General features: G+C 44.3%; 1 protein-coding gene across 1 annotated transcript; it reads left to right on the forward strand.

Moving 5' to 3' along the window:
- Nucleotides 1–14,728: 14,728 nt before the first annotated feature.
- On the forward strand, nucleotides 14,729–15,976 carry LOC117283072 (cysteine-rich, acidic integral membrane protein-like). The gene has a single exon (XM_033755385.1). It carries the CDS (start codon nucleotides 14,729–14,731, stop codon nucleotides 15,974–15,976), a length of 1,248 nt encoding a protein of 415 aa, XP_033611276.1.
- Nucleotides 15,977–18,025: the final 2,049 nt, after the last annotated feature.

The following is an 18,025-nucleotide window of genomic DNA, read 5'->3' on the forward strand; positions in this document are numbered from 1 at the left end:
GTGACGAACATGAATATATTTTGTTGTTTATAAACGCCCGACGATGGCCAAAAAAAAACCGAAACATGTAGCGTGAAAGTATTTTAATAAATTAAACTGATTTATCGATAGATTGATTTTATCGGCTATTTATTGAAAGTATAAAGTTACTGTGACCGACGGATGTATTTGCATACTGGTGACATACACAATAGGATGCCAAACATGCGAATGAAAATAAACCATGATAAATTCGCGACAATTTATGTAATTTAAGCATTTAAATAAATATTTCTGCAGCTCGTCCTGTAAATATCTGTACGCGAAGCAAAATTTTATACCTATACATTTTCTCAGACAAAATAATTTTAAGGCCTCCAATGTCACGATCGCAAATGACACTAAACGATATTGTAACGGGTTGCTCAAAGCATTAACATATGGAACTTGAGGACCCCGTCTAAACGGCCAACAATAGAACTTAGGTTACTTAGTAGCGAAGGACTAAATCACGACAACAGAGGAACTATTGAAGACGTCTCCTAGGCAACGGATACAGAAACAATTTTCCGTTACAACGGCTATGTAAACATTGTTCTCACAGCAACGGAAAGGACGTTTTCATGACAACAGAGAAATCAACTGTTCGACTCGGTGTCCTCTATTGTTCTATTCGGTACGCCAAGAGCTACCATAAGAAGATTACTAGAGATTACTGGAGATCAGAGCCCGTGTGGAGGCGGGGTCGAATACCTCCACCGTGACCCTGCGAGTCGTAGGAGGCGACGAAAAGGGAAGTCTCAATTCTGAGACAGTAAAATACGGTCGCGAGTCTCAAGGGACTCGGACCCGAGAAAGACTGCGCTGGCAAGGACCAGTAGCATGTAAAAGACAAAGACCCACCCTTTCGTCAGAGATGGCGCCCCACAGAAAAAAAAAACCGTAACGTTCAACAGTAATAAATATCTGGTCATGAGCCTCAGACGGGGCTCGACACCAAGGCTTACTGACTGACTGACTGACTGACTGACTGACCGTCAGTCGCAAAGTGACTTGCACTTGGGCTGGAGATGAGTATCCAGGAGACAGAATACGATAGAAGACAAACAGAAGTCAGAAGTGAAGTCTCTATTTTATGTGGTGCAGTTACAGTGATCTCGTAGTTTCTTAGTTACGAAGTGTTATAGTTACAGCAAACTAATTGTAGTTGCGCCTCGTGAATATGTATAAGACGATTCATCTAATCCGGAACCCATTAACTACTTGTCCCGTTACCAGGATATGTGACAATATTATAATTAATTAGTATCCGTGTTCAGAGGAGGGCAATTTTCAGCCTAGATATTTCTGGAAAGGAGATCACAGTACGACACAAATGAACGTTAATTAAACTGTTGCCAAGTTAATACCTCCCTGATATTTCATATTCTGCAAGTATTAATTCTACACAAAGAAGAGACTGGACTGATAATTGTACATTTTGAAGGTACTGTCTCTCAAAAAAAGTCTGGTTCGGTAGACAGACATTATAAAAACATCTCTAATGGCATAAAAAGAAAAAATCCGTCGCTTTAGTCCGTAAGCGAACTATACCGGCCGAGCGACCGGGGCTTGTCGGCGAAGTTAGTACCAATTTCTGTGGATAGAGGGTGCCACGTGGTCAGCGCAACGGTTCCCCACGTTATTTAATTTCGGTTTTCTAGACCGGAGTAGCTATTTCCTTGAAACAGATCCTCAATTATCCTGACGAGGCTGAGAGGAACCCTTTATCTAATTAAATATGTTAATTAAAATTAATCTAAAGTAGGATGCAGTAATCAACCCACATCAGGCTTTTGTATTTGTTGGTTCAAGTTTTCGAGTATTTTGCATCGAACACTTTGATGGTCTATAAATCGTCCGTGGAATTTTCAGACCCTGCCTTCTACCCAGGAAATGTCAGTTTCAAAGTCGATTCAAAGATGACTGAGGCAAAGTAACGGCACTATACGTGACAATGAACCCCTAAATGTAGGAATGATACAACGTTTTGGTATTTAGCACCTAGAAAACAGGAGATACTGGGGGGTTCTTTACCGGAAAACACTTTTCGGAAGATTCCGTGTTATTGGATGTGCTTAAAGGAAATCAGACTGCGGGTTTCCGGTGTATGACAGCGCGATGTAGTTTGGTAAGTGGCTATCAACTTTCGATGGAACAACCCAGAAAAGCAGAGCACGTACCCCCACCATCAGGCATGCTGATTCAACGGCAAAATTCGCATGCGCCTCGCAGCCAGCGGCACACTGGTCGCCGTGAAGCGCAGAGCCGTGGAACCGGTCAACAAAATAAAACTCCCCCGTTTATAATAAATGAGGCCGCGCCATAGCTCAAGCGGTTAGTCGCTGTTTTCCCACCGCTGCGGCCCGGGTTCGATCCCGGGTCTGATCAAGTGGGATTTGTGGTGGACAAAGTGGCTGGGGCAGGTTTTCTCCGAGTACTTCGGTTTCCCCTGCCAATCTTCATTCCACCAATTGCTCCACAATCACCTTCACCTATCATCTGGGGCTGGTACAATAGGCCAGAAGTGGCCGCAGTACAAGGACTTAGCCCCACCCCACTAGCAATAAAAAATAATAAGAAATGAACCATCAGTACGACGGTAACCAATAATCTCGAAACTGGAGTAAAGTGAATTTCAAGGCAATCTTGTATAGCAAATGTTTATATGAGATATTAGACACTAACCAGTATAAAATAACCACTAGTATAGGCACTTTAAAAAGCTGCCCTTGAAAGCAGAACTTTCAGCTTCAGGCTATTATACGAATTGAGAACAAGAAGGGTGGAAGACTTTGGTACATTTTCAAAATGTATTCAAAATTTCGATTCTGGGAAAACCGTTACCCATTTTTATGCCACTTCAGTAAGTAATAAATTATTCAACAGCTAACCTTAAAAAATATGTACAGACATTATATTCGATACAACCAGACCAACTGATCATTGTACACTCTATCATCCGGGTTACATATTACGGATAAACGAATTACATAAATTAAGATATTGTAATATTTACTAATATGAAGATATATTCAGCGAAAAAAGTACTACAATAATTACGTGCTCTAAGATATATTTCGCCTGTGATGGTAACCGAGCGGTCTAAAGCATATACTGTCTTTACTAGCTCGCAAGCCGGGATCTTGGTTCGAATCCCACAAAAGGCATGGATGTTTGGCGTGTGTATTCGTTTATTCTGCTTATGTTGACTTGTGTTTAGCTAGAGGCCTTGCGACGAGCTCATCACCCGTCCAAGGAGTCCTACCTTCTGTAAAAATGATCATAAAACTGAGATATCAGCCCTATGCTCCAAATTGTAAGCAAGAGGAGAGGGAAAATATATACATTTCATTCCAACATATAATGCAACTGTGTCACATCATTGTGTGTAATATTCCATAGGACGGTTTCTGGACATAATAATAAGTAAAAAAATTCATATAAATGTGTAACTTCATGGCCTTCCTAGAGAAGTTATAACCATCAGGAGACGTCACCTCCTGCCGTCACATTCTGAAGAACATATCATCAGCAAAGATTGTTTCCATCAACGTGTATTGTAAGTGGCTGTCTCAGAGGCTGCTAAATATTAGTGGCATGCATCAGTGCTAGCGAGTACCTTAATCTTGAAAGATATGTCCTTCAATACGCTTCTTCTCATGTAGTTTCAACCAATTACACCCATGAAGTGCGTCAACAGATGTCCGGAAGAATACTGACGCTGGATTGTTCTCGGACGTAGAGCTCCGGTTTCGCAGCCTACACGATCACCTGACTTGAACACTTCTTTCTTTTGTGTGGATACTTGGAAGTCAAGGCCTATGTCAATTCATTCGATACTACAGAGAAACTACGACATTAAGCTCAACAAGTTGCAAGGGAAATAAAAAATAAACATGGAATTTTCGAATGTTAGCGAATATATTTTTAATTACTTTTACGTAGAACTGAATTGCATGGCCGTAAATATGCAGGAAATTTTGAGATATTTATAACAATGTATTATCAATAGCTTCTTATCTGTTTCATTATAAAAAAATCCGTTAAATTTACGCAGTATTTAACATGTGACCATAGAGGCTAGGAGCACAATAGCTCTAACTTCTTAAGGACGAACGCTTCTGTTTATTCTGATGCCTATAAACTACTGTACCTTATAAAATATGTCATGTAATAATGTTAGAACATGTATACCACATTAACCTAAACTAACATAAACGGACTGGCCGCGCCATAACTCAAGCAGTTAGTACTTCGCTTTCCCCTGCCACTCTTCATTCCACCAATTGCTCCACAATCACCCTCACCAATCATCTGGGGCTGGTACAATAGGCCAGAAGTGGCCGCAGTACAAGGGACTTAGTCTCACCCCACTAGAAAAAAAAAAACATAAACGTACGAATACATTCGCATTAAGACAAATGTACACCATGGTGGAAGAAAAAGAGATATTAAGATTTCCTGAGGGATATAACAACTTTAAATTTACACATTCATTTCCGCCTACCTTAAAACACATCAAAAGGAATTACACGAGGAATGAAGTTACTGTATTCTTGCTCTACAATCTGAGAATACTGATGTTTAGTTCCCAGTCCTCGTGCCTGTAATTATATTAACATCCTCCTCTTTACGTTCTCGACATCTACGTGCAATATTTCCATTTGTGTTGTGACTGGATTCATTACTAACGCTCCAGAGCAAACGGTTCTTCGAAACATCATCATAATCTTTGAGATTACATGCAGTGAGTTTGGGAACAATAATATAAAGTGGGTAAGGAATAAGACAGGCTGTTATGCACCCTTAAAAATGCACTATCTTTCTCTCTGTCACACACAAACATACAATTCTCTTCACCATAAGTTCAACTACACTGTTTCATAGCATATGCCATGAGAATACCAAAGTACTGAAAATTGTATGTTGAGAGTTACGTTAAATTATAATATAAATTCGTACTGAAAAGATACAAGGAAAGAAACAATTCCAACAATAAAAATTATGACTGAATTGGGTCTGGAACAGGGTAAATTCGTACTGAAAAGATACAAGGAAAGAAACAATTCCAACAATAAAAATTATGACTGAATTGGGTCTGGAACAGGGTAAATTCGTACTGAAAAGATACAAGGAAAGAAACAATCCCAACAATAAAAATTATGACTGAATTGGGTCTGGAACAGGGTCAACTCAGCCTCGTGAGAATAATTAAGGAATTATTCAAGGAAATAGCGGCTCTGGTCTAGAAAACGGAAATTAAAGGTCATGGGGATCCGTTGCGCTGACCACGCGACACCCTCTATCCTAACTTTCTAACTAACTTTCACTACCTAGATGAGCTAGATGCTTAGAGAAAAAACTCGTAAATATAATTTTTTCTTTGTATACAGTTACAGTAACTCGCAAAATTACGCCCCGGAAACAGCTCCTTTCGTTTTGTATTACCAATATTTTAAGCCGAAGAAACGAGAAAAAAAAGAGACAGAAAGAAAGAAAGAAAGAAAGAAAGAAAGAATGAGTGAAAGTCGAAAGGAAGTGCAGAGTAAAAAAAAAATAGAAAGAAATACACATGAGAAGAAAGGCACAAGAACACAAATTTCAACTTATCTTAAATTATGTCTGAAGGATCTGTAACATTTAGAGCAATGTCTCTCCATTATACAGCAGTGTTCACTTTGAAGCAAAGCACTAACTTTGGCATCGCTCGGTGTATTGAACTTTCTCTCGAAACCGTTCTTCCTCGAAGAGTCTCATAGCTGGTCTCTGGGCACTCACTAAGTTTCATGGTTAATATTAAGCAAGGCGGAGATCGAATTCAATTCCTCCCTTGGGCCTTGTCAGGGTCTTGTGTTACCCAGTATTTCACACTGTCATTTACAGGAAAGGAGGAAAAACGTGTTACAAGTGTAAAAAGCAGTAAGTAGACTGTGATGGGAATTACTCCAAGAATTCAATACAGCGATAGTACTCAACATGTTTCTAAGTGAGTAAACAATCATGCAGATGTACGTGTATATTTCATAACTCCAGTTTAACATTACAGTGCCATTATGGGGGAAGTTTTCTAAAACTTGGCTTACGATAGGACTAAACTGGAAAAACAGTTACAGTTTTGAATTTATTCTTACCCACAATCTTACTTACTTACTTACTTACTTAGTCATGGAGCTGAACTTTTCTTGAGAAGTCGCCAATTCTGCAGCTACTAAAGAAAATCCCAACATTTTATGGAACCCAAAGGTTCATTACCGTGTTCACAAGAGCCCTCCACTGGTCCCTATCCTGAGCTAGATCAGTCCAATCCATACCACCCAATCCTATCTCTCTAAGATCCATTTTAATATTGTCCACCCACCTATGCCTTGGTCTTCCCAGTGGTCTCTTTCCTTCTGGCTTTCCCACCAATATCCTATACGCATTTCTCGTCTCTCCCATTCGTGCTACATGTCATGGCCACATCATCCTCCTTGACTTGATCATTCTAATTATACTTGGAGAAGAGTACGAGTTATGAAGTTCCTCATTATGCAGTTTTCTCCAACCTCCTGTCACTTAATCTCCCTTCGCTCCAAATTCTCTTCAGCACACTGTTCTCAAACACCTTCAGTCCGTGTTCTTCCTTAATATCAGAAACGAAGTTTCACACCCATACAGAACCATTGGCAAAATTATAGTTTTTTATATTCTAATTTTTATGTTTTTAGACAGCAGACTAAAGATGAAAGGTTCTGAACTGAATGGTAACAAGCATTACCCGAGTTCAATCTCATCTTAATTGCCTCCTGAATCAGGTTTTGATTTCTTATCGTTGTTCCCAAATATCTGAACAACGCCTCATTTTCAAAACATCTGTTTCCTATTTTTATGTCTTGATTCTGCCCCTCATTCTGACTACGAGACAGCAACATCTTGTCCATAATCTGTCTCATGTATCTCAAAGGTGGTTCTACGGTGTCTCACGAGACACACATTTGGAAATTATCTCTCCTAGAATTCCAGAGGAAAGTGGACCCTAAATATAATTCATTTTGAGCGATTTCGCTTAGTGTCCAGGACAATTTCCTGTGTACCTCGACTTTTGTGACGGCGTTTTCAATCTTTATCCCAGGATTCACAATTCAATGGCTTTGTCATCTCACGCGTTCTACATTACGTGATCTCTGCAGACTAATCTGCCATTGCGTTGAATGTTCGATCAGTCAATTGATCAGTTAATCGTAAAATATGGCTAGTTGTTCGAAAATGATTTGCTTTTTAAACTCATAGACTTTAAGCTTATGTCCGCTAACAAGAGGGCACGCGGTAGCCCAGCTGGTTGAGGCTACAAGCCGGAAGGTCGCGGGTTCAAGTCCCGATGAGGTCATTGGATTTTTTTCAATTGACCTAATCCTTCAAGTCGCACTATGGCCCTGGGTTCGACTCAGCCTCTAACAGAAATGAGTACCATGAATATTCTTGCAATATTGTTGGGGGTAAAAGGCGGCCGACGCGTAAGGCTGAGCCGATTGTCTAGAAAATGTGGGAAGCTCAATATCTCACAACCCTATGGGCCTTCACGGCCTGTTACAGGGATAGCTTTACTTTACTCTTTATGTACGCTAATAAAAACTTTTTAGAATGTATTGTATCTTATTTCTTTTGATGTTCACTGCCGTATTATAAAATATTCTTTTTATCTCTTTTGTTCCATTTAGAAAACTGGCGTTCAGTACCGCTACTATGAATCCTAACCATTTAAGTTTGTCCTAAACAAACCATGTGTATTCTAAAGAAACTAAACCCAGTGGCATGTTGTCCGCCAGCAAACTATACCGACCGAGCTACCGCCGTTTGTAGGTGAAGTTAGTGTCAACTTTTGAGGATAGATGGTGTCGCGTGGTCAGCGGAATGAATCCCCACGGCCGTTAATCTCGGTTTTCTAGACCGGAGCCGCTTGTTTCTTGAAATAGCTCCTCAATTATGATCAGGAGGCTGAGTGGACCCCGTTCCAGACTCACTGCTTTTCAGAAACTCTGGCAGCACCGGGAATCGAACCCGGGACTCATTAATCTGTAGCCTGAACTCTGACCACTAGACCACAGAGGCGATCACCATATTCAGTAGGACTGAAATGCGTTCCTTTAATTCAGGTATTCGGTTCATTCTCAGATCACGGTCTATTTCTTCCGATCGCGGAATTACGCAGAGTTCCTTGATTCGTAGTAGAGGTTAAGTGGTACTTATTGTCTCAAGGTTTCATGCAAGATTAATTGCAATGCACTTAATTTAATGACCATTTAATGACAAATTTGCTGATCGCATTGGTCGCGCGGTGTAAGGCAAGAAATATCTTGGCCCCCTCAAGCAATTGGATCGTCGGTTCGAATTCCGCCTGAGGCATGAAAGTCTGCGTTTGTTCTGTCTTTGTTGTCCTGTGTACGCAGCGGTCTTGCGTCGGGCTGATCCCCGTCCCAGGAGTCTCAAATATGAGTCAGTAATATATGGTCTCGTGTACCAAGCGACTCGAACCCGAGAAAGACTGCGCTGGCAAGGACCAACAGCATATACAAAAGACACACCCGTCCTCTCGTCAGAGAGCGCGCCCACAAAAAACAAGACCGTAACTGTCAAACGGCAATAAATATTTGGTCATGAGCCCCAGTAAGTGTTCGTCACCAAGACTTACTGACTGACTGGCCGTCAGTCGCAACGTGACTTAGACTTTGGACATACTCGAGCAGTAAGCACATATCACATGATCGCTATCCAGCCAGCCTATTGGCGCGTCAGTCGGATCTACAAAAAAACGCATGTCACGTGATCACTATCCACTGTTGTTACGCTTCCTACGACTCGCAGGGTCACGGTGGAGGTATTCGACCCCGCCGCCAAACGGGTCACTGGATCTCAACTGTGACTATATGTCCATGTTCGTTCCTTGGCAATATAAGGAAAACAGTTACCAATCACGAATAATAGCGGCAGAATCACGCGAACAAGCAAGAAAGCAAAGAGAAGTTCGTAGTTGAAGAATTAGAAGTCGGCTTGTGGAGATTTAACGTGTGATCGGATGATTTTATTTATGTGTAATATTTGGAGTCAGTGATTTAAGGATACTTTTATAGTTCCAGTGTTATAAATCCGCGAAGACTAGTGTAGACAGTGTAAAGAGATTAGTGTGGAGTGATTGTAAATTGTGTAAAGCAGAAATAGTGTAATAATTAATTGTTGTCACGACCTGTACGTTATTAATAAATCCAAATACCAATCCAAACACGCGTCTTAGTCACTGTGACAATGTTTATTCCTCTCTTTATATTTTATCTCTGTCTTCGAAAAAAATCCAATCATTAAAGATAACAAAAATAAATACCTGCAAAACTGACATACAGTATAAGACAATCCCTAAGTGCACTAACACTACACTTATATAGCTTACAGTTATTACCGAATTTCATCCATGTAATTTGGCAGATGTGATTGAAGAACGAAAAGTGGATAAAGAATGGGGTGGAAAGACACCAGTAAATTTGCCTTTCCCTCATGTAAGCGGACGCTACCGCTACCACATAATTTCAGCCCACAGCCTTCCCTGTCTTCGTTCTCGGAAATTGCATCGCATCGCCTTCTTCATCATATCCGTGTGAGTGAGTTTCAAGGGGAGAAGCGACAACACTTTGCGGCCTGATCGTGTTCATGATGCTCATAATGAGAACAGAGATGATGATGATGATGATGATGTGATGATAACAATTACAAAAGAAGCAAACATAAAATGAAAACAGAGTGTGCTGAAGTAGGGACCGGTTTCTTTGTTACAAATTTGGTATTCATAAGCATCCATCACCGAAAGCTCCAGAAACAGGTAAATAGCAAACTCACTGTTTTCTTTATTGCTAGTGGGGTGGGACTAAGTCCCTTGCACTGCTGCCACTTCTGGCCTATTGTACCAGCCCCAGATGATAGGTGAGGGTGATTGTGGAACAACTGGTGGAATGAAGATTGGCAGGGGAAACCGAAGTACTCAGAGAAAACCCGCCCCAGCGCCACTTTGTCCACCACAAATCCCACTTGACCAGACCCCGGGATCGAACCCGGGCCGCCGCGGTAGGAAGCCAGCGACTAACTGGTTGAGCAATGGCGCGGCCAAACTCACAGTAAGTAAATAATTTATGGAATCTCGCAGCCAATCAAATTAAAGTTGTTTCACAATAACGACTAAGACCTAAAAGTTTGTGACGACGGTACATTAGTACAAATACTGTGTTACTGGGCATTTTCCATCATCCTGTCTTTATCTAAAAACCGTCATGTTTATATTTCAAAACAGAGGAGACTGGATTTTGTTTCCGTCTTTAGGTAGAACCTACTAAGTTGGGCCCAATCGATAGAGTCAGTCCATATCTCTGGAGACAGGGACTAGCTCTATCGATTGGGATCAACTGAGTAGGTTTTACCCGAAGGAGACAGCGGAGACAGGGACTAGCTCTACCGATTGGATACACTGAGAAGGTTTTGCCTGAAGACAGAGAGAGCGGAGATAGGGACTAGCTCTACCGATTGGATACAATTGAGGTTTTACCCGAAGACGGAGACAGCGGAGATATGTATGCGAAGAACGTTGTCTGTCAGGTTAAAATGAACCAGTTTGAACATCTGAAAGCCCACATAAGGGACGCTGTGGCTACGGTAACACCAAACATGTTTCAAGCAACGTGGAACGAGGTCGAATATCATCTGGATATCTGTCGTGCCACCAAGTGAGCCCACATTGATATTTATTAAGAAAGTTATATACTCAGAAAAAACTTTAATAGTTTCCCTTTACAGTGGTATAACCCATAAATGTGTATAATAAATTCTTTCTGAGATAATTATTTTATTTTGGATACCTTTCATCCGGACACCATTTATTCATGGCATAATACTTAATTAAGCATAGGGAAAATATTACTTTAGTTTTACCTTTTAAGATGGATCATTTAAAAATCTACATGGCTGCTTTGTGTTTATTTAGTGTCCATTTAAACGACTAGGAATGTTCTCTTTCAGCTTCTTTTAACAAAGAATCACACCATCTTGTAAGTTGCTGCTACGATAAATTTCACAGCTTAAGTAACATTCTCTGGAGCTGAGGCTTGATAGAATTTTCTAGCATGGCATACGTAAGATCAAGTGGATACGGTGGATCAAGTGGATACTGCTTAAGAAGAAAACAGAATGGAATAAAGTAAATCAATAAAACAGAGGATTTTCTTCCAGGCCATTTTTCTTCACCGCTTACTGGTTTGGCAAGTTTTCAGATAAAGAATAAATCCACGGTGATTTCAAAACGAAACAGACGAGACAGTATTTGATTGGATTCTAGCCATGTCCTATTCAAAAGAAGTGATTTTAGGTACTGAACAGGGCAGAAGCAGAAGCAATATTTCTTCTTCAGTTCGTTGACGAATTATCTGCAGAGTTTATTACTTTCATTACCACGGATCTGCGCACCATTCTAGCTCAGCCTTGGCGGAGATCAAAAGCGAGACTCTTTGTGTTACGTTCTTACATTCCTCAGTGCAGTTAACAGTTCAGCAGCGAGACTGATCGGGTGTTGGATGGGAGAGAGATTCTCTGGAATTTAAATAAAAGTTACGCAATTACTGTTGGGGCGTTCTGGAAACACACCGAAACACAGAGACATCTTCAGGAACCACGCCACACTACATGTGCGTCTTCTGTCTCTAAACCTAAGGCAGCGCCTACACGAGCGCACAAAAAGCGTCCGTTGTAACGAACGTACTTTATGACGGACGTTGCTGAGGATACCACACAGTTGCAGATTTTTTTTTTGAAATGGAGCCAGAAGAAAGCGTAGCATTCGCCTCTCTTGTTTATTTCTACAACGGACGTCACGACGTTCGTTAAAACGGACGCATTTTGTGCGCTCGTGTAGACGCTGCCTAAAAGTTCATCTATCTCGTTTCTTGCCTTTCGCAATTATTGCTGTATTTTTAATAGGCCCATAATTCGTAGACGCTATTAGAAACATGCATAAAAAAAATTGGCTTAAATGGATTCTGTCTGTGCGTGATGGATTAGCGTAAATATATTGTCACGTGTTGGGTATGTCACGCGACAAATAACTTCACGTGGGTCTCGGATTTAAAGAACCTTTATTGGACACTCACACTTACACACATTACAATTATTGTCGCTTGCAGTATCACTTGACTTCTGGCCCAATACTCTAAATGTCCAAGTCCAAGTCCAAGTCACATTGCGACTGACGGTCGGTCAGTCAGTCAGTAAGTCTTATTACTGTTGAACGTTGTTACGGTTTTGTTTTTTGTGGGGCGCCCTCTCTGACGAGAGGACGAGTCTGTCTCTTTTACATGCTACTGGTCCTTGCCAGCGCAGTCTTTCTCGCGTCCGAGTCCCTTGGGAGTCGCGACCGTATTTTACTGTTTCAGATTTGAGACTTCCTTTTCGTCGCCTCCTACTCTACTCTGTGCGTGTCGTAAGCTCTGCTTATATAGGGGCTATGCGGACCGGATACCGGACACCGTTCCTCACTGTTGCGTTACCGCTGTTCAGGCAGTCCGTTGCTTCGGGAACGCTCCTATAGATGTCACCGGTAACGTGCCTCGTCTCACCCGTTGTTACTCAACGACAATTCGTTGCTACGATCTGTCGCTGCGGGAACTCCACAGTTTCCACGTATTCGTTGCCGTGGAAGTGTCCGTTCCGATTGTAGCGGTTGTCGCGTGATGGACATAAGGTAACGCGTCACAATATGTTATATTGTCCATATTTCTCGGACCATCGATTCTCCATTTTTAGCATAGTTTTCCTAAACAGTTCGTAAAACTCGAATGTTCTTTACCGTGTTCACAATATTAACCATTGAGCTCTATCCTGAAATTAATCAAATCTACACCACTAAATCTTATTTAAATAAGATTTATTTTAATATTATCCTCCCACTTATGTCTAGGTCTTCTACTGGTATCTTCCTTCTGGCTATATTACAAGAACCCTGTATGCATACCCCTTCTCCACATGCGTGTTAATTGTCCTGCCCATCTCATCTTCATTTTTAGAAGAATGAATAATACTTCTTAACCTCATCGTACTCCTGAATGAAGAAATTTCTGATGCTATGATTCGAAAAAAAAAAAATCAAAACTTTGTACTCGCATGTGGTTTTCTAAATGCACCTAGAATAAAATTGTACATAAGTTATACATTCTACTAATAATTTATGTAAAGTTTTTCATCAACAAATATCTTCATTTAGTTGAGTAAAAAAATTCATTCATTTATTTCCAATGTTTTTCATTAATGACATCCGAATCATTGGAAATTTGTTCTGTACTGACGAGGCTGGTTGAACAAGAAGACTTCATATGAGGCCTGGGTTCCTTAGTGACAAAGACACTAGACACCAGCAAGCGACAGGACTAACCGGAGTGCCAATGAACCCAGTGTAACACACTGATATGTTGGGTTTTTGGACTTTATCCATCGTCCTGGATTTTTAAGACTGGACCAAGTGATTGAGGCTAGCTCTTTCTAACGGACCAAACTGAATAGGTGTTCTCCTTCACCTGAGGACGGAAACAGATCCAGTTTCCGAAACGTCGTGTTTTTATTTATCTTAAAAAACCAGGACGATGGATAAAGTCCAAAAACCCAACATATCAGTGTTTTATACACCATCGTCAGAATCCTATAGTAACAACCCAGTGTAAACCTAATATAGTACTCTGCAGGTGCTTTCTGCACTCGCTTCGAATATTTACATTCTGGTCAAAATATTGTGACGTGTTGCGCTATGGATGACGCCCCTCCCTCCCCGACAGCCGTGACGTGCCGAGCGGAGCCGAAATGAGCAGAGTCCAAGCACGCTGGTCGCTATGCAAAGAGAGGAAACAGCGGTTGCTAAGCAAAGCCAGTCAACACTCAGTCACTCCCCGCGGTGACGTAACACGGGACGCCAAAGTAGCTACGTAGCAAGTCCATGTAGATTACACTCTGCACGAGCGAGAGGCGCAGTGCTCAATGCTGAAGAGTTCGAACGCTGTGGAGACGGGCCTGAAGAGTGCAGCGGAAAACCAGGGGGAAGCAGAAAACTCAGTGTCCGAAGGAGACGAAAACGGACAGACACCAAGTTTACAGGCTCCTGAACTGACAGAAATGGATCCGTCAGCAACAGAAGCACGGCCCTTGAGCGCAAGTTCAAATCAAGGGCGAAGGGAACAACTTCAAGAGAAATTCGAGCCTCTCAGAAGGCAAGACGCTCCGTGTCAGAAGAACAGGATGAGGGCGACAACGAAAGAGACGAACAAAGTAGAGAGGAGAATGGAGGAACTGATGAAAAGTCTAAGAGGTGTGCCTCGGAACACCACACGAGACACTGACAGCACAGCCACCGGCGAGTGTGACAGGGTAGCCACCGGCAAGGGCGACTTGCGACGGAGACAGCACAGCCACCGACGAGTGAGACAGGCTAGCCGCCGGCATGGGCGACAGCACAGCGACTTGCGATGGAGACAGCACAGCATCCGATGAGTTAGACAGGCTGGCCGCCGGCAAGGGCGACAGCACAGCGACTTGCGACGGAGACAGCATAACCACCGACGAGTGCGACAGGGTAGCCGCCTGCAAGTGCGACAACACAGCGACTTGCGACGGAGACAGCACAGCCACCGACGAGTGCAACAGGCTAGCCGCCGGCATGGGCGACAGCACAGCGACTTGCGATGAAGACAGCACAGCCACCGACGAGTACGACAGGCTGGCCGCCGGCAAGGGCGACAGCACAGCGACTTACGACGGAGACAGCATAGCCACCGACGAGTGCGACAGGGTAGCCGCCGGCAAAGGCGACAGCACAGCGACTTGCGACGGAGACAGCATAGCCACCGACGAGTGCGGCAGGGTAGCCGCCTGCAAGGGCGACAGCACAGCGACTTGCGACGGAGACAGCATAACCACCGACGAGTGCGACAGGGTAGCCGCCTGCAAGTGCGACAACACAGCGACTTGCGACGGAGACAGCACAGCCACCGACGAGTGCAACAGGCTAGCCGCCGGCATGGGCGACAGCACAGCGACTTGCGATGAAGACAGCACAGCCACCGACGAGTACGACAGGCTGGCCGCCGGCAAGGGCGACAGCACAGCGACTTACGACGGAGACAGCATAGCCACCGACGAGTGCGACATGGTAGCCGCCTGCAAGGGCGACAGCACAGCCACCGACGAGTGCGACAGGGTAGCCACCGGCAAGGGGGACAGCACAGCGATTTGCGACGGAGACAACACAACCACAGACGAGTGCGACAGGCTAGCCGCCGGCATGGGCGACAGCACAGCGACTTGCGATGGAGAAAGCACAGCCTCCGACGAGTTCGATAGGCTGGCAGCCGGCAAGGGCGACTGTACAGCGACTTGCGACGGAGACAGCATATCCACCGACGAGTGCGACAGGGTAGCCGCCGGCAAAGGCGACAGCACAGCGACTTGCGACGGAGACAGCATAGCCACCGACGAGTGCGACAGGGTAGCCGCCTGCAAGGGCGACAGCACAGCGACTTGCGACGGAAACAGCATAGCCACCGACGAGTGCGACAGGGTAGCCGCCTGCAAGGGCGACAGCACAGCGACTTGCGACGGAAACAGCATAGCCACCGACGAGTGCGACAGAATAGCCGCCTGCAAGGGCGACAGTACAGCGACTTGCGACGGAGACAGCACAGCCACCGGCGAGGGCGATATCACACACAACGACGATGGCGAGAGCACTGCCAAGTGCGAGGTTGACCGCCCAGCGGAAGCCGACAGCGAAAGCCCAGTTACCAGCGATGGGCAGTGCGACAGCACAGACAACGACGACGGCGGAAGCAGAGCCAAAGGCGAGGGCGACAGCCCAGCGACGGGCCACAGCGAGATCACAGTGGTCACGCGAATATATTGGATATAGCGAATTTTATTTCACACTCGTTCACAATCACACAATTTGCAAGCTCAAAATTACTGCCATCGGCAATATCACAAATACTAGACTGTATAGTCTTCCCTGGCCAACTCGTTTCTAACTCTTGAATGGTTTTCGCTGCTCCTTATTTAGCCCTGTTACGGACAGCACATTAAACAGTTAAGTAATAGACACCACTGTTGTCTGACGCCGTTTGCCGATAGCCCTGTGGCGTCACGTGTTCCTTCATCCCGGGGAGAGACCTGGTTTTGACTGGCTTTGCTTAGCAACCGCTGTTTACTCGCTTTGCATAATGACCAGAGTTCTGGGACTCGGCTCACTTCGGCTCCGCTCGGCACGTCACTTCTAGCAGGGTGGGAGGGAAGTCGTCCATAGTGCAACACGTCACACTTCTCCCTGCTTAAGGCTGTTCGTCCCGAATAGCACTCCCGTTCCTTTTCTTTCGAGGTCGTTTTTGCAGCATCTTTTTTTTTGTCCTGCTACTGCTTTCAGCGACTGTTCTCCGGCCATTACAACCGCTCCCCTCTTAAGACCAGCTCATCTCGAGTGGTTTCCATTCAATTTGCCAGAAAATCCAGTTGTATTAGATTCATCGATCGCACATGCACTCTTTCTCGGGAAGCCGGTACTTCTACTTTACCGTTTCCTCCTCTATCCGTTGTTTATTTTTCCGCCTTGGAGGGGCTACCCCTCCATAAGTTCCATTCCTTGTTTTGTCGTAATCCGACAGTAGAGCCGCCAATTCGCTTCGCGATCTTCACGCTGACAATCTCGTAGATGGTCTTCTTACAAATTCTCCCTCCTAGGTTCGATCGCTTTCCTGATCTACACCCTCCGACGGCGTCCTTGTTTGACACCTTTTTCTTCTGGCATAGCGGCTGTCTGCCGCCTATGTTCTTTATTCCAGTTCTTCTTTTCCGGTTTCTTGTTCAACACTGTTTGCTTTTCGTCCCATACGCCTGTGACCTTCACAGCGTGTAATCTTCATTCCGGTGGCGGTCACCTCTTTCCGCGGTGCACTCTCTGTGGGTCGAAATTTCCTGAAGATGTTCCTCTTTCCCACGGCGGCTCATCCCTCTGCGGGCTACGGCCAAATTCTTCTGGGGTCCAGAATTATCCTGTGTCGAATTCTTCACATTTCGTCGCTTGTTTCGGTCCCTACGCTTTTTCTGCTTTGGTTTTCCGATCGGCATTACTTCTACGTCTTTGTACGGGTACCTCTCGTAGTTCTGCTGAAAGTCTTGGGCATTCGTTTAGTGTTTCCCTGAGAAGTTCTTTATGTCGACGTAACAGCACTTGATGCGTTGTTTGCACTTGCTGACGTCGTCGTTCCTCCTGGTCTTCCCGCCACTTGCTGACACGAGACCGTAGCGCCAAGTCCTTTCTCCGGCATCCGAAGGTTCCCTGGGGAGTTTCCTTCTTGAAGGCATTTCTCCAACTTCGTGCCACTGTTGCGTGACGGGATATCTTCCTGCAGGTGGCAGTCAGCTTCATCCGAGATCCATAATCTCCTCGGGTCCAAGTCTCCTTTTTCGTTTTGGAGGGGGTCTACATCTCCACAGTGTCCAGTTTTTGATGTTGGTATCTGATGGGATTCCGTGCAGCACGTCTGATTGTGCACTTGCACATGCCTCGAAATTTCCTTTCACTACGAGTGCTTGTGTCGTTCTCTCACGTTCAAGTTATTCTCGTGCTTTCTTGACACATCTTTATGATGGCTTGTGCGTGACTCTAACTGATCTCCCCGGAGTCTGAGTCTCTTGCGCTGTGTCACATTTGCACAGCAAGTCATCTTCTTGTCGGCCGCGACCAATCGCTTCCTCCCGGATCCACCAGTTCCCTGAGTAAGGTTCTCCTTCACGATGTCCTCTTGCGTCGTGCCACTGTTGCGCGATGGGACATCCTTGTGTGGCTTCTCTTCAGCGGTCCACAATTTCTTTGGGACCAAGATTTCCTGAAGAAGCTACTCTTGCGCCATGCCACTGTTGCACGGCGGGACACCTTCCTGCAGGCGGCGGCCAACTTCTTCCGGGA

This window comes from Cryptotermes secundus, unplaced genomic scaffold (assembly GCF_002891405.2).
Source record: "Cryptotermes secundus unplaced genomic scaffold, Csec_1.0 scaffold1026, whole genome shotgun sequence".
Lineage (NCBI taxonomy): Eukaryota > Metazoa > Arthropoda > Insecta > Blattodea > Kalotermitidae > Cryptotermes > Cryptotermes secundus.